The sequence below is a fragment of the Equus asinus genome, chromosome 10, assembly GCF_041296235.1.
Source record: "Equus asinus isolate D_3611 breed Donkey chromosome 10, EquAss-T2T_v2, whole genome shotgun sequence".
NCBI classification, from domain to species: Eukaryota; Metazoa; Chordata; class Mammalia; order Perissodactyla; family Equidae; genus Equus; species Equus asinus.
This window is the reverse complement of record NC_091799.1, coordinates 10160776-10178058: the sequence shown is the minus strand read 5'-3', so window position 1 is coordinate 10178058 and position 17283 is coordinate 10160776. Positions and strand designations below refer to the sequence as shown.

The window sequence follows — 17283 nt, the reverse complement described above, 5'->3', positions numbered from 1 at the left end:
ATGTGTCCTGCAGCTCTGGGTCTGCCCAGGGTTTTTCACAGAGAAAAATGGCACATCCCTTCCTCTCCCTGCAGGATCCCGGGATGCACTACCTCCTGGGAGCCCTCCCTGACTCCACTAGCTCCTAGTGGGCCCTGGGTGGCCTCTTCTGGCTCCTGAGCCCCTGTGGGACCCTGCCATCACCTGATTGTCCTCCCCAACCCCGGAGCCCACGAGGGCAGAGCCAGGCCTGCCTCCCGGCTGGGCCAGCTCAGCACCGTGGGGGATGTAGGGCCCAGCATCTGAGGGTCAGGGTGGGTAGCCCTACAGCTGCCCTGAGCCCGCAGCCACTACAGGGCGAGCAGGGGCCATTTTGGCGTCCACGTTTCTTGACTGTGCGGGGTGCCCGCCCCTGCAGGGGCGAGGGGTCAGAAGTGAGCCACTTCTGCTTCTTTGTTGGGACCTTGCCTAAGACTTGCAGTGCACTCCTGGGAAAAGCTCGGCTCAGCCCCACTGACCTTATGAAGACCCTGGGGATGGGGAGGGGGTTTGGGAGGCCCATCTTGCCCTCCCAGTGCGGCCACCCCAGGGCTGCCCCATGAAGGTCACTGCCTGGCAGGGAGGTGAGTCTGGACCCCAGGATTGCCAGGGCGAGGCGGGGAGGGCCCTGTGGGAGGGCAGGAGGGGTGGGGTGCCCACTGAGACTGGGGTACACACAGGTACTCGTGGAGACAGCCCTTCTGGACATGGGAGCAGCCTGCAGGGGGAGGGCAAGCTGAGGGCAGGGCATGGGGGGTTCCCAGGCCACAGGGGGAGGGGCCACAACTTGCGCTCCTGTGATCACTCCCTCCGTCCCTCCTGGATGAGCGCCAGCACCCTGGATGACATAGCTCCCAGGGCAGGTGGGTAGGCGGCAGCCACAGGCCCCTGGAGCCACAGGGCGTGCCCACTTCAGGGGCCCCGCCCTGCCCCCACCCGCCCTTTTCCCACAGGGCTTTCGACACCACTACCGGTGGCCTCACACTCCGCCTCCAGCATTGCAGTTGGCGGGGGAGCCAGGGCCTGGGGGTGCTGGATGGGTTGGGCCCAGGCTGGGCTGATCCCCTGGCAGGACCCTCCTCCCCAACCGTCTGGGGGGTCTCCTGTCTCCCTGGCCACCTCTCCCAGCCAAACTCTGGACTGGCCTCTGGCACGGGGAGGTGGGCCCTGCCCTCCTGGTCGCAGGTCCAGGGGCTTCCTGGGACAGGAGTGCAGGCAGAGCCTGGCTGCAGATCTGGCCTGTGGTCACTCTAGGTCCAGTTGGGAAAGGAGCTGAGGCCAAGTGGGCAGTCTAGTCTCTGGGTGCTGCCCTGGGCCACCTGCCACAGAGGCCCATGCTCTCCCTGTCCAGGCCCCCCAAGGGGACAGTGCCATCAGGGGTGGGAGGGAGGGCACAGTGGCACGGTAGGGTGGGGTCATCTGTGAGGGGTCTGCCAGCCTTCCCAGAACCTGGGCCCGGTGTGAACGCCTGGGCGGGGCCGCCAGCTCATGCTGAGTCACCACACGCAGACAAATGCCCCGTGCCCTTTGCAAGGACCTGGCCCCACCCTCGGGAACCACCGGTGCCGGTTTTCCCACGGCAGCTGCCCACTCTCGGGCCTTGCTGTCACCCTGATAGGCCCCGGGAGGCCCTGCCCACCCCCTAGCCAGAAAATCCGGTTCTGCGCCTGCTGGTCCCCCTTACCCTGTGTCTCTTATCCACAGCAGGGCCCAGCACTGAGGGCCTCCCTGTCTATCTCCTTTCCACTCTGGGGTCCAGCAACCCTTGCCCGACGCCTTGCCATGGGCAGGCAGTGGCCACCTTTTGACGGAGGCTTTCGGGGCAGGCCTGGCCTCTCTGACACTAAGAGGCAGAGCCTCTGCCTTCCCATAGTGAAGAGAGAGACTCCTCGGGAGAGACTGGTAACTCGCTCAGGGTTACACGGCTCTCGGCTGGCCAGAACCCCACACCAGGGCCCTCACACTGCCCCCCAGGGGGTGTGTTCGCAGGTGGCTTCTGAGCCATGCCCCCTTCCCCAAGGGGCCCGTGCAGCCCCAGCCTTAGGATGCCAGTGGGTCTGGGCAGAGACCAGTGGGAGGTGGTGAGGGAGCCTGGACAGAGGATGGGTGGTGTGGTCCTGTGGGTCTGGCCACCATGCACACCCTATCTGAGGCTGCCAGGAGAGAAAGCCTGAGGGCAGGGCTGGCCTCCGCCCCCAGAGCCTGCTGGGTGGGAGGGGCCAGGTGAGTGGGGGCAGGAGGAGCTGGGAAGGCTCCTGGCTCTGCGGTCCCAGGGGTCCGCCTGCGGACCTGGTTCCCACGGCTGGCTCCCGCTGCTCGCTGCTCGGAGCCAACGCCTGCCCTGCCTGGAGCCAATGCCTGCCCTGCCTGCCGCCCGCCGACTCAAGGCACAGCTGGGGACCGCCTGAGGCAGGGGCGTGAGGCTGCCTCCCCGGGGCTGGGCGGTCCTGGAGACTGGCAGGGCCCCTGGACCCGCAGCCAGGCAGGTCTGACCTGGCAGTCCACTCTCTGCAGCCCCTGCTGCCCCTACACCTGAGGAGGGTGGGAAAGGGCTGCTGGGGTGCACCCTGGCCTTGGAGCACCAAGCCTTGCGCTCGGCTTTGCCGGCGCAAGGAGGGCCAGCAGCAGGCACTGGGACACCTGCCAGTTCCTCCGAGCAAGCGAGCAAGCGAGGCTGTGACTCGGCGGGGGGCAGCTGGAGCCAGCCTGCTCTCCGTGCTGGGCCCAGGAATCCCAGCCACGTCCGCCCAGGGAGTGATCTGGGCCAGCAGAGCCAGAGCAGAGCGGGGCAGTCACAGTGTCTATGCTGAACCATGTGTCCCCACCTGCCCTGCCCTTGAACGTGGGCCTGCAGGTGTCTGCTGTACACACACAGAACATGGACGGCTGGTGCACAAGTGTGGGGGTGGAGAAGGCTCGGGTAGGCCCAGCCAGGGCTACGGAACGTCGTGGGCAGGCCAGGCGGTGGCCGCGGAGGAGTCCTGCACGTGCTGCTCCCTGGAGCCCACCGGTCCCTCCCGGGGCTGAGAGCCAGAGAGTCCAGATGGACTAGGCCTGTCGGCCACCCATAAACACCCGGAGCCTCACTGAGTCGGGGCTGAGGGAGAGGGGAGGGTGGGATGAGCCTGGGGCCCCCAGGGATGGGGCGTGAGAGAGAACCCCTGTTCTCAAGGGAGCAGGGCAGCAGGAAGTAGCCTGTCCAGGCTGGGAGCCGAGTGGAGGGCCCACTCCTGAGAGAACCTGGGTGGGGCTCCGCACCCCACCAGCAGCCAGCGCCCCGCCCCCTCCTCCTGCGGCCACTGCCCGGGAATTCCCACAGCCCTGCTCTCCCCGCCCAGCAGGCCCCGGAGCCAAGAGGCTCGGCCCACCTCTCAGCTGGGAGATGGCCGGCCCCTTGGGCATGCTTCTGAGGGCTGTGTACTCTGTGCCCAGCCAGGCGCTGGCTCCCCAAGATGGGGTGGGACCCCCTGCTTCCAAGCAAGGGGCAGGCTGTGGAAACTTCAGCTTGGGCCTGACGGCTTGTGCTGCTGGGGCTCTGAGCAGGGCCCCGCCACCCCTGCGGCCCCCACCCGGTGGGAGCCAGGCCCCTGTGTGGCGGATGGAGGCGGGCAGTCTGCTGCCCAGGCCATGGGAGACCCCGTTCTGACCCCACAGGCAGGGAGGAGGGGGGCTTCGGCTGGGAAGCTGTGCCAGCTCTAGACTAATGGGTCACTTCTTGCTCACTTAGTGCAAAGGGGAAGAACCCAAGAACACAGGCGTCTCTCCATCCCAGCACCTGGTGAGAAAAGCCAGCATGGCACTGAGGGCTTCCAGCACCTTCCATGAGCACACCTACACAAGGCAAGTGTCGCAGACACTCACGTCAGGGGAGGGGGTGAAACGGGTGAGTCTCAGCTTCAGGATACCAGTGTCACGTCGGCAGGGCACTTGCCCATTTGGTCCCTGCCAACCACCACCCCCCACAGTCCCCCCTTGCCCTCCTGGGACGGGCGGGTCCTGACGCCTCCCCAGGCTGGCCGGTCCACCTTGACCCCCCAGAGCCGCCCCAACAAATGGTGCTGGGTGCAGGGACAAAGTGCTGGGATGAAAGACACCTGGCCTGGGCTGTTGGCCTGACACCTCGCCGGATGGGGCGGGACTGTGGCCCAGAGGAAGCAATTAGGTTCCGCCCTCCTGCCGGCTGAGGCCTGGGTCTGCTCCACACCTCGCTCTCCCACGCTGTCCCTGCTGCACCTTGTGGGGGCCCTTTGCCATCTGCCTCCAAAGGTGACGTGGCCCAGGAGCTGGGAAGACCCTCTTGGCCCCAGCACTGGGCGCAGCTCCTCCAGGTTTGGCCAGGTTTTCCACTGGAGATAGGTTCAAGGGCCGTGAGGGGCACATGCTAGGGGCAGAAGGGCCAGGCCCCAGGCCCCCAGGGAAGCGTGGGGCTGGGGATGGTGCACGGGCATGCACAGGGTGGAGGTGGGGGTTAAAACCTAACATGGTGGTCTTCTGTCCCCATGAAGCAGACTTTCAGACCCCCAGCCAGCAGGCTCCCCCCCCCAAGCTCCTGGCCTTCAGGCACTGCTCAGTGCAGGTCCCTGGGGGGTCAGGGGCCGTGGCTCTGCAGGTGTCTCTCTCACAGGCACCCAGGTACTCGGAGTGCAAGAGCGCCCAGCATCAGAGTGGCTGAGTGTGTCTTTGTGTAAGCGTGAATCAGGAGCGTGAACATGGGAGTGTGTGTGACTGTGTGTGTCATGCGTGTGGACACAGGGCCTGTGTGACTGGGCGCGTCAGGTTCGAACATGGAGCCTGTGTGTGGCAGTGTGAGTGGATGTGACTTTACGTGTTGCCCCGACAGTGGGAGCGTGTCTGTGTGTGAACAGCCTGCGTGCACCCACGGGGAGTGTGGGAGCTCTGTTCCTGGGGCCTCCGTTTTCCGGGTGGCAGAAGAGCCATGTCTTGGGAGCCCTGGGCAGAAGGACAAATGAGGCGTTCAGGACGCAGTGGGGACGACAACCAGGTCCCGAAGGTGAGGCGCTGCCTGCCCAGGGAGACAGCCAGCAGCAGACGGGAGGGTCTGAGTCTTGGGAAGCCCTGCAGACGGGATGGGCAGGCCGGCCTCCTGATGGCTCACTTTGCGCCCACTACCCAACCTGGGTCCCTCGGGCCTGCAAGCCTTTACCCTCCTCCAACTGTACCAGCCACAGCCCAGGGCCCGCTCTGGACTGGGACATGCAGACCCCGCTGTGTGGGGACAGCAGGGCAGGCAGCCCAGCCTGGGCTATCTAAGGCCCCTCAGGATGAGACCCCATGATCCAGCTCACTTGGCTGGGCCAGGGCTGATGGCCATCCAGGCAGGCCAAGGGATGTGAGCCACAGGGCCTGGACAGGGCCCAGCCTTCCCACTACGCTTACTCAATCTGACATCGGCCAGTCACAGCCCCCTCCAGGGGGGCCAGGGGAACACGGGCCCTCACTGAATTTCAGATAATGCTTAGATACTTTCTGCCTGGGAATGTGGCTGCTGTTTCCTGAGGTTCATGGTCGGTAGGGTTTTGTATTTGCCAAACTCGGTGCCCTAGCCTTCCCAGGCTGCTGAGAAGAAGAGACAGGCAGTGAGAGATGCCCAGGGGGAGGTCAGCGCTCACTGTCCCCAGGTACAAGGCAGGCATGCCAGGACCCCTAGGTCTCTCCCGGACATGTGTTTGGGGGTGACCACCTGTCCTGCATGATATCAAATACAATCTGGGCCAGTGGATGCCCTCTGGCCTCAGGCCCTGGGGGGCAGTCACACCCCACTTGAGCCCCCTCAGCTCCCCTCCAGGCAGCACACAGTCCCCTCCCCCAGCACCCCCACTAAGCAGCACAGACCCCCCTTCCCCTGTGGCCCCCCAGTTCCCCCACTAAGCAGCACATACCACTCTCCCTCGTGGACCCCCAGCATTCTCACTAGGCAGCACATACCCCCATGGCCCCCCCCAGCACTCCCACTAGGTGGTACATACCCCCTGTGGCCCCCCAGCACTGCCACTAGGTGGCACCTCCCCCATGGCCCTCCAGCACCCCCACTAGGTGGTACATACCCCCCACGTGGCCCCCCCAGCATTCTCACTAGGGGTACATAACCCCACGTGGCCCCCCAGCACCCCCACTAGGCGGTACATACCCCCCCCCGGGGGCCGCCCGGCACCCCCACAGGCAGAACCCCTCCCCGTGGCCCGCCAGCACCCACACTAGGCGCACCCCTATCCCCGAGGAGCCCGCCAGGCGCCCCATCCCGGGCTCCGGGCACCCCCAGCGGCGGCCGTTCCCAGACGGGGGAGGGGCGGCGGGCCGTGAGAACCCGCCGGCGGCCCGGCCGCGTGGGAAAGCGGGGGGAGGGGCGGGGCGCGCTGGGAACGGCCCCCACCCCGCCCCGCCGGCTTTGAAAGGACCACTGAGGGCGCCGCAGGATTCAAAAGCAAACGGCCGCCGCCGACTTCCCGCGCCGGTGTGGGGGTGGGATGGGGGACCCCTCTCGCCAGGGGCCGCGAGGGTTGGGTGGGGATCCCTCTCGCGGGGGCCTGCGGGGGAGGGATGGGGTGGGGTGGGGGACCCCTCTCGCCGAGAGCCGCGGGGGGTGGGTGGTGTGGGGGACCCCTCTTGCCCAGGGCTGCGGGGGTGGGGTGGGCACTCCTCTCGCGGGGGGCAGCGGGGAGGGTGGGATGGGGGACCCCTCTTGCCACGGGGCACGGGGCAGAGGTGGGGTGAGGGACCTCTCCAGCCAGGGGCGTGGGGCAGGGGTGGGGGTGCCAACCAGTTGGGGAAGTGGGGGTGGGGCCGAAGCCAAGCTGTCCCGGGGGCGGCCCTTGTCGCCTCCCACGGACAAGTGGAGCCGGTCCTCGGTCAGCAGGCAGCACATCCTGAACCCAACGCCTTGCAGCTGGGCAGTCTGAATCTGCTTTAAAGTCTCTGGACCTGTCACCCACTCAAGTCAGGCCAGCACATGGGCCAGGAGACCATCCCCGACCCCTGTGCTCTAGGCCCAGGGAGAAGGGAGTCCCAAAGTGCTGCTCCAAAGGGCAATGGTGTTCCCTAGATTGAGCTGGGGGCCGGGAGGACTTCCTGGAGGAGGTGACATCTAAACTGGGGCTTGACAGACCAGGTGGAGAGGCTGGGAGCTCAGGTGCTATGCTGGGGTGTGATGAGGAGCCCAGTGTCGTCGGTGGGAGGACATTGTGGACAGGGGGCTGGTGTGACTGGGGGGCTGGCAGGATGGAGGGGGTAAGTGTTGGGCTGAGTGCAGGGGTAGGGGTCTCTTGCTCCCCCCATCTCCATCCCCTCCCAGAGCCACTGACTGATGCCAAGCAGGAGAGGTGCCCCGGAAAGCCTCCTGAGATTGGGGCCGAGGAAGCAGCAGTCCCTGCCAGAGCCTGACTCCCTACTTCCCTGAGGGCCCCTACAATGCACCCTGTGCCGCTCGCTCCCCTGCCTTCAGGGAGGGGCGCAGGGCTCTTTCAAGCGGGCCTCTCCCTTCCTGGGTCCCTCTTCCTGAGGCCCCTCCCAGGCCCCATCCTACCCAGGGCAGGGCCCCCAGTCCCCTCCAGCGATGCTGCTCCAGAGGACGCCCTGCCTCCCCTGGAGACCTTCGCGGTCTGTGCTTGTCCCAGATGTGCCCAAAGATGGACGCGGCAGAGCTCCACCGCAGCATCCCTGCCTCAGGAGGGCGGGTGGGTGGGCAGTGGGCAGGGCTGCTGGGGGCAGGAAGTCACGCCCCCACTCCCCAGCCTGCCCCACTCTGCAGCTGGGGAGGGAAGGTGGCCGGGTGCGGGTGGGGTGATGCTCTCCTGCTCCTGCTGCCTCCCGACCACGGGGTGCCCTGCTGCACTGGCCGTCTGGCCTGTCAGGACACAGATGGAGTAGTGGCTGCCCAGCAGACCCTGCTCTGTCACCCTGAGGACCCTCCCAGACCCACTGCACGGCTGCCCACGGCCACCTTTATCTGCAGCCCCAAGGGGCTGGCTGCTTTTGGCTCACACTCTGAGGCTGGCCAGGCAAGTCCTGACTCCTTCACCCAGGGCTGAGAGGACAGGGGGTCTGCAGAGGTCAGGTCTGCTGTCCTGAGCCAGGCCCCATGGCCACCCAACAAAGAGCTAACTGCCCCCTGGCTCCCAGGCCCTGCTTCCGCTCTGAAGCTGGCAGCTGCTCCAGAGGAAGAGTGCTCCTTCCCCGTCCGATGCCAGCCAGGCCCCTGGGCACAGTCAGTCCATGCCATGGGCCCCGGCGGGCAGGGAGGCAGGGGCTTTCCTGGAACTGCCGCGTGGGCCCTGCGAGAGCAGCTGTGGGCAGTGTGTGGACCCACAGGCACAGCTGCTGCCAACACAACTTCACTTATGGAGCTGAAATTTGAATTTCGTGCGATTTAACTCTGGGGCCGCGGTGCGCTGACATCCAGGGTAGGGTGTGTGTCCCAACCTGCTGCTAACCCAACCCCAGCCACAGGACCTCAGAGGGCTGTCCACCTCCCTGCACCTCGGGGTCCCCCGGACTGGGATAGAGGCCTGGCCGGCGCCGTGTGCCCCTCGCCCTGTGGAAGGCAGGTCGTTGGGGGCTCTGCTCACCCTCCCCACCTCTTCAGGGCCCAGTGAGCCACAGGTTTGGGAGCTGGCCTTTGACACATCTGGCTAGTGCTGCCGGATGGCTCTGTGGCTGGGGGCCTCAGGGAGTGGAACTGTGATGGTGGCATGCCGAGATGTGCAGGGAAGGACCCCCAGACTTTGTGTTTGGGGACTGGTGTTCTCTTGCTGCCTACCTTGGCCTCATGTGGACACCACCACAGGCTGAGAGAACAGTGCCGAGAGAGCCCGCATGGCCAGCTCTGCCTGGGGCAGCCAGCACTGGCTCTAGAAGCCTCTCCTGCCCCTCCCCGTGTTCTTGGCAGCCTGACCTCAGGCCCATGTCACACTGGCCTGACTCAGCGTCTTGGCCATGGTTTTGTCCATCCAGGGTGCCAGCTGTCTACTACACCCTGCGTGTCCATGCACCCATGCCCGCGGTCCTGTCCCCCCCCACGCAGCCCGGGCAGCAGGGAGCACCTGTCTGGGCTATGTGCCTGTCCTGCATTGGGGGTGTCCGTGCCCTCTGAGCTTTGACTTGAAGTGTGTCAGCTCTTTTTGAAAGTGACCCTGTGCTCACTCTCCTGTCAACGTGTAGGAATACAGCCAGAGAAGCCCCATTCCAAGGGGACCCCAGACGGCTGATGGGAACACCCATTTGAAGCACTCTGTCAGGAAGAAGGTCCAGAGAGGCGTGGTGCTGACCGCTGGGTCCTGGCTCACCCCCATGTGGACAGACTCGAGAAGGAGAGGTGAGCTGGGAGCTGGGTGGGGGGGACTCACGCACCTGCCCTCCCCAGGCGCTGGCCCAGAGGAGCCACAGCGGGTCCCTCAGCCCAGGCCGCTCCAAGGGACAACACACCCGAGGGGGACGGGAGGGGTGGGCTGGGGGCAGAGGGCCCAGTGTAGCCTCATCACACTTCCTGGACAACACAGGGTGGCTTGGGGCAGGATCCCCGTGGAGCAGGTGGTGCTAGCTGCCTGCTGGAGGGGCTGCGTCCAGTGGCAGCTGCTTCGGTGTCGTGGGTGTCGCTGACAGGCTGGCCCAGCACTGCCAGGATCCTTTGTAAAGCAGCCGGGATAGGGTCAGGGTCGCCAGGAGCTGGGGGGCCCCCAGGCCAGTGGGGTCCAGGTCCTCAGTCCCCCCGTGGGCCACCTGGCGGAACTGACACTAGGCTCTGGCTGAGACTCAGGGCTTTTCTGGAAGAGAGAGGGAGGGTTGAGGGGTGGCCTTTTGGGGTGACCGGCCTGGGCCTTCCCTGCTGTCACCCCCAGGGCATCACCCTGGCCAGCGTCCCGAGTCTGGGGGTGTGCCGGGCCCCAGTCCTGCTGAAGCCTGCCCGTGAGGCCCCGTGACAGTGCCAGAACCCTCCACGCTGCTGCTCCGGAGCATTCTCCTCCCAAGACCCCAAGGCCGGCCCCAGCACAGCCTCCGGAGCCAGAGGGCTTGGGTCTCTCCCTGCACAGGGTGACGGCCCCTCCTGAAGCCTTTGTGCCTGTGTGACCCCAGGGCCACTGAGTGTGGGAACGGGGCTGGGGCCGCGGAGCACAAAGGCCGGGGAGGGGCGGGGTCAGCGGCTGCTGCGCCTCTTCCTGTCCGTCCCTCCGTCGCTCCGTCTGCAGTCAGTCATCAGGATAGAGGGAGGGTCTCCAGGCCCAGGGACTGGGCCGGGCACAGGCGCCCCAGCTGGCCCCTGGGCCTGGCCTCCAGGTTCTGGGTGTGGGCACTGGGGGTGCGGCTGCCTGGGAGTCCCCTGCATTCCCCGTCCCAAGGGCCCTCTGTTCGTATCCCTCTCCCCACCAGAGAGCAGCCTGGGCCGGCGTCCACCTCCCTCCCAGGCCCTGCCCAGTCTGGGGCCTCCTGGGTGCCCTGACCTGGCCCCTGAGGTTCAGCTCCCCAGTGCAGCCTCCTCTGCCTTCTGGGGGCCCCACGTTTGGCTCTCCCTGAGAGTTCCTCGAGTTCACTGTCCTCCTGGGTGCCCACTTCCGGGGGCCGACGTCACCAACTTCCAGGACACTCACCCACTCCCACAGGGGGGCTACGGCCCGCTCCCTACCACGGCGGGGGAGGACCGGAGGGACAGTAAAAATAGACGTTACGCCTGGCTACGTCAGGGGTTCTTGTTTAGGCTTTTTTTTTAACTCACATTTCTATGATAAAATATTTTCCCATGGTGGACGGCACTGGGAACGTCCTCTTGGCGTACGTTCCTGATGGACAATCCCAGGCCCAGGTCACCAGCTTCAGGGGTCACAATGAGAGACCCATGGCCCCTCAACACTGGGCCCCAGGGCACCCATGGGCCCTCTCCCTGCCCACAGAGGCTCCCACGTGGCTCCTGGCCTCGAGAGGGTCTCCATCCTCACGAGCTGATGCCCCAGAGGCGGATCCCAGCGCCCAGGGCACACGCCACGTGGAGCGTCAGTGCTGCTCGGGGTCAGGTGCTGGGCGCCGGGGCGAAGCACAGACCCCGGCCCTCTCCGTCTCCGCTCACGGCCCGAGCTGTACCCGGCCCGCCAACCAACAGCAGTGGCTCTCTCTGGGAACGCTCCGTGTGTCAAGGGCTTCCCCTCGGGAAAAGCACCAAAATAGCAGAAGGAAGGAAAAGAGAATGGAAACAGCTTGGCGGCCGGAGCTCTCCAGGGAGGTGGCCAGCTCTGGCCTGGGCCGGGGGCAGTGACGGCTCAGAGCCAGCATCCAGAGTGCTCAGGCCCGCTGGGGGCACAGGACAGGCTCTCTTGGGGTCATTCCTAAGTGTGCTGCTCTCTGCTGGCCAGCGGCCAGCACCTTCTGATGCCCAGTCGGGCTTATGCTCCAGGCCCGCCCTTACTGTAGCCTATGGTGGCAGAGCAGGGGTCTGTGGGCGGAGCAGAGATCTGCAGATGCAGGAGCTGGCCGGCCACTGTGCTGAGCCTCAGGCACCACCTTGGGTGTCCGTGAAGCACCTTTGCTGGGCTTCTTGGTGTCCACCTATGGGAGGGCCTCAGGTCCACCTTGGCCGGCCCTGAGAACAGCTTCTCTCCAGGCATCGGGTTGGGAGAGGGGGCCACTGGTGTGCAGGGCTGGTGGTCAGAGTTCCTGGCCGCTGCCCAGGCTGAGCTCCTGGGTTTCGGCTGAGAACGCATGGCTGGGGGCTAGGGGAGCAGGTGGTGGGACGTAGCCTGAGGCTACCCAGCCCTGGTGCAGACACGACGGAACTTGAGCTGCCTCTGCTCACGGTGACAGAGTCTGTGGCCTGTGAACCACGGTGGCGACCTTGCCTCCCGCCTAAGCACTAACACTGGCAGTCTGCTGACGTGGAGCGAATTCAGTCCCGCCCTGCCCAAGACACCTCCGTGGTGACCAAGGCCAGGTTCCAATTCAGAAACCCTGGCTTCTCAGAGACCCCCTCTCTGCCATCCTGGCCCCATCGTGCAGGTCTTTCGGTGTCCTTGTGCATATCATGGACCACCCCAACAGCTATCTGCCACCCAGGGAGGGTCCTGCCCTGGGGCCCACCCAGCCTGCCTTCCTCTGAGCTGAGCTGGACAGCCTCGGGCCTCAGGGGCCGACAAAGGCCATCGGACACTGGGCCCAGCCTCACGCCTGCATTCCCGCCTGCTGCTGTGCAGTGGCCAGCCCCTCACTTCGGCCTCTGCTTCCTGCCAGGGCCATGGGCCCTGTCTCTGTCCTCTTACCAGCTGACCACATGCAGAATGCATGTTTACTGCAAACAGAGATGGCGCAGGGCAGGGCCCCCAGCTGGGCAGTGAGTTGGGGCCGAGGCACCCCATGATCCCCTTCCCTACGCACTGCCCTTGCCCAGGGCTTGGTGCTCCCAGGAGGCTGGTGCCTGACATGCCCTCCAGACCAGACCCCCAAGAGCCCAGAGCCAGCACCCTCCCTCCCCGCCAGCCAGGGGCTCGGCCTAAGCCCTAGGAGCTGGCCAGGCGCTGAATCGTGCTCTGAACGCTCTGCTCCTCACCTGCTGCAGCTGCCACTCAGGTGCAAGTCACCACGGCCTCCCGCCTGGGCACACACAGCACCTGCTCCCGCGTCCCGCCTGGGCACACACAGCACCTGCTCCCGGGTCTCCTGCATCCCCGCATCCCCCCACCTGCGTCAGAACACTCTGAGTCTGTCCCCTCTGCTGCAGCCGGGACGGATCCCAACGCTGGCCCTCCCTGGTGCGGCCAAGCGCTGCCCTCTCCAGCCCATGCACTTGCTGGTCCCTGATCTGGGTGCAGCTCTGCCTCTCAGCCTTTGAAGCGGCCCCACGCGGCCACGGGCTCTCTCACTCTGCCAGGTCCTGCAGCCTGCTCTCCCCCCAGGCAGGGCAGGGCACCTTTAGCCAGGGGGCTGTGGCTGTGGTGGGGTGATGGCTGGTGGCGGGGCCTAGAGGCAGTGCCCACGGTGTGGGGAGGGGGGAGGTGGGGGCAGCAAGGCCTGGAGGCTCCCCCCACCCCCCCCCCCCCCCCCCCCCCCCCCCCCCCCCCGTCTGCTCAGGGGCACAGAGGGCGCCTGCAGTGCCTGGCCCTTGCGGGTCTGAAGGAGCGTCAGGCTGCTCCCCAGCACGCGGCTTCCTGGGGGGCCAGCGGGGGTTTCCTCCCAGCTACCCACCTTCCTGTTTTCTTAAGAAAATGCACCAGCAGAGGCTCTGAAAAGCTCATTAAAATGCCTCCCAGGCGTCCGGACGTCCTGGGGTCTTTACAACACTCGGGCTTGAGCACAGACAAAGAGACGGCAGACGGGGTTCCTGCCTCCCAGAGCTCAACACTAAGGAAAGGCTCCGAGTGAGCTCCCCGCCATCCTGGCAGTGCAGGGGCCTGGGGTTTGCACAGACTGCACCCCAGGCGGGCGGCGGGGCTTGGCCTGGAAACAGAAGCCTCCACTCCTTCCTCCCTCACTCTGCTGGGCGTGGCCCTGGGGGCACTGGGCACAGAAGTGCACGGATGCAGCAAAACTCAGATGGAGATGGCACTACGCAGCTGCCACGGAGTGGAGGGCGGCGTTCGCCCGTGCCCTGGGTGGGGCCAGCCTCTCCCCTGGCACCCAGAGGTGGGGCTGAGCTACCACCAAACAGCTGGACTTGGAGAGCTGCTCCTGATGGAACGTCATCATGGTGGCCCGAACTCCAGAATGTTCTGGGAATAGCTGGTGCTCCGCATCAGGAGCCAGCGTGGCGCGCCAGGACTGACCCCACGGCCCTCTGCCCGCCATACTCCGTGGAGACCCCAACACCAAGCAGCCACGCCCCAGCCTGGCAGGGCCAGGCACAAAGGCCACGTCACCTCCCTCTCAGCCTGACAGGATGGGGGCTCCAGAGCTGGGACAGTGCCCCCAGGCCCGCAGGGGAGGGAGAGGAGGGAGCCCCTCCCCAGCGTGAGTCAGCACATGGCGCCCTGGCCCCAGGCCCCTTGTGGATCTCAACCCTGGACACAGCTGTCCCAACCTGAGGATTTCCTCGCCCAGACCCTTCAAGATGTCAGGGTGGACCCAATGGCCATCTGGGCCTCTTGACGTTGCCCTCAGAAAATGGGACCTGCCAGCCAGATGTGACTTCCTTGGGTCCCTTTACTCCATCCAGAAGCCCCACAGGAGGCCAGCCCTGGGTGCAGGAGGAAATACCCCAAATCTGAACGGACACCCCATCTGAGCTGCCCCTCAGCCCACAGCTGCCCCTCATGGCTGTGCTGGCTAAGGCTCTGCCACCTCCTGACCCCAGAATGCAGTGCCCCGGCCACGCGTGTGGGTGTCGGGGTGGGGGTGGGAGGAAGAGGTAAAAAGGCCACAAATTAGGCAGCAGCCGCTGCTCAGACACATGGCCTTTACCGTCCTGCCACTGGCCAGAGACATGATGGGCCTTGCCTGTCACAGAGGTGGCTCCCTGGCAGGCCCGGGGCGTATGGGACCCACCTGGCAGCGGCTGAAGATGTCGGCGTGGGTGACGCGCACGTTGAAATGCCTGAGCACAGCCTTCGCCTGCTGCCGGGCCTTGAGGGAGCAGTCCACCGAGAGACAGCGCCCAGCCCTGACCTGGGCCCGGAGCTGCAGAGATGCGGCCGCTGAGAGGTGGGCACAAACCCAGAACCTGCCCAGGCCCGCCCCACCCACCCCAGCTCAGAGGTCAAGAGCCTCCCCTTGGCCACCTGGGTGGGTTAGCCCCACCCTCATCGGCCCCATGGCAAGCAGAGCCCGAGGTGGGGGTGGCAGAGGGTTAGGCCGGGCCGAGGCCCCAGTGGGAGGATGAGGCTCAGGTGTCAGCTGTGTGCGGGGTCCTCACCTTGTGGTACGGCAGCCCTGACGTCAGGATGACCCTCCCCTCCTGCCTGGCGACCTGTGCCGGAGGGAAGAGCGGCAGGTGAGGGGAGTGTGCCGGCTCCCAGGACACCCGCAGGCCCTCGCTTGTCCCCAGAGCTGCCTCTGCTTGGGACCCGAGCAGCCGTCAGATGTCTGCAGCCCAAGCCCTGGGCATTACCTTGGTTGACAGATTTGGTCTTAGAATCATGCAAACATTTTACATACTCGCAAACAAAATTAAACTTAAAAACCAATCTCTAAAAATCCAAAGAAGATGAAACAAATGAACCACAAAGAGAGCAGTATTCCAAGTGACATCAAAACACGGGAAACTGACCATGTGTCTTGAGGGGGCCGCACTACAGACCAAAGACAGAAAAACTCTGCAGTCGTGCTGTTGTTGGTGACGATATTGAGACTGTCATTCTGAAACGTTCGTGTGTGAATTGTGACATACAACACACAGAAAATGCTGGTGTTTGAGTGTTAGGATTTTCAGCTGAGAGAAAGGAGATATGGACTAAAATTAAGGAGATTACACAATAAACCCCAGATCTGAACAGAAAGCTTCAGTATGAATTTCTGATGTCTTTTATAAATAAATATTTAAACGTATTTCATCACTCTGCCCACTGCCAAGGCCTACAAGCAAGAACCAACCCTGTGGCCGTGAGCACCTGTGCCCAGACTGGTTTCTAAATAGGTTTCACGCCAAAGGGAACCAGGGCTCTTTAAAGAAATAGCTGACTCCAGGCTTGAAGCAGAAAATGCACAAAGTGAAGCTTGGATGTCTCATCATATCAGAAAGCAAAGAAGTGTTAAAGTCTACAAGTGTCCTGTCAGAAGGACCCAGGGTCCAAGGAAGGCTCCCACATGCCATAGGGGGGTGGGGGGGGGAGGCAAGTGCACATCAGTGGGGTGACAGCTGCAATGGGCAGAAATGTGAAGGACAGGTGTATCGATGTGCTCAGCATGCATCCTGAAAAATCGTGAGTTATCTTTGGAGCATGCTAGGGGCCAACTCAAAAACATAAGAGCTAAAACTACAAAACTCTTAAAAGAAAACGTAGGGGAAAATGTCATGACATTGCATTTGGCAATGATTTCTTGGATGTGGCACCAAAAGCAAAGACAACAAAATCAAAAATAGGAAAATTGGACTTTATGAAAATTAAAAGCTTTTGTACATCATAGGACACTATTAAGGAAGTGAGAAGACAACCCACAGAATGGGCAAAAATACTTGCAAATCATATATCTGATCGTGGATTACTACCCAGAATATATAGACAACTCCTAAAACTCAACAGCAAAAAAGCAAATAACCCAACTGAAAAATGGGCAAAGGACTCAAATAGATGTTTCTCCAAAGAAGAGACACACATGGCCAACAAGCCCTTGAAAAGATGCTCAGCATCATTAGTCATGAGGGAAATGAAGATCAGAACCACCATGAGACACAACGTCACACCCCTTAGGATGGCTTTTATTTTTTTAACAAGGAAAAATAAGTGTTGGTGAAGATGTAGAAAAATTGGAGCCCTTGTCCATTGCTGTTGGGAACGTAAAATGGTGCAGAAAACAGTATGGCAGTTTCTCAAAGAGTTAAACTCAGCAAAATAAGCCAGTCACAAAAGGACAAATATCGTCTGATTCCACTTATATGAGGGACCTAGAGGAGTCAAATTCACAGGGACAGAAAGTGGGACAGCGGTCACCAGGGGCCGGGCAGGGAGATGGAGAAAGACTGCTTCACGGCTGCGGAGGTTTTGTTTGGATGATGAAGTTGTTCTGGGAACAGACAGTGGAGGCGGTTACACAACATGGTGAATGTACTTAATGCCACTGAATTGTACATTTAAATGTGGCTAAAATGATAAATTTTAAGTTATGTATATTTTACCACAAAAAGGTAAGAAAAAAGCACTAAATCAAGTGGCTACAAATATACACCTGCGTGATGAATAAAAAACAAAATTAAAAACCAACAAGCACAGCTGAAGTAAACACAAGGAAGGGCAGTCAGGAGGAAAGCAGCCCGGCCACCAGAGGTGACGCAGCACTGGTGACAGGCTCAGCAGTGACAGTGGGCCCCAAAGGACCATGGCTGTTGTCACAGTTCTGTCAGACTGCAATCATAAACCCAGCAACATCTTCCTTCAGGAGAGAGAAGGCATGGAGATTCTTCAGGGAAAAACGGCCCCAGTGAAGGGACCTGGTGAAGGAAGTCCTTTTAGCAAGAAAGAGCTGGCCTTGTCTTGATGCAAGGTCTGCCATGCATGTGCATGTCCACACAACATCAGCTCTAAAAGCCACGGAATACACAAAACAAATACGATAGTGTCTAATGTGTAGAATTGAGAGAAATCGCATGGTGTTAAAATATGGGAAAATAATAGCAGGTAAGAT

At 62.9% G+C, this 17283-nt stretch overlaps 1 protein-coding gene across 24 annotated transcripts in view; it reads right to left on the bottom strand.

The window, feature by feature from the left end:
* EXD3 (exonuclease 3'-5' domain containing 3) overlaps positions 1–17283 on the bottom strand; it is a 95498-nt gene that overhangs the window by 2650 nt on the left and 75565 nt on the right. For all 24 annotated transcript variants that reach the window (XM_070518300.1, XM_070518296.1, XM_070518298.1 and 21 more), the window contains 2 exons: positions 14858–14911; positions 14491–14622 (listed from right to left, as the gene is read on the bottom strand). In XM_070518300.1, coding sequence (XP_070374401.1) covers positions 14491–14622; positions 14858–14911 — 186 coding nt within the window. The remainder of the gene's footprint in view (positions 1–14490; positions 14623–14857; positions 14912–17283) is intronic.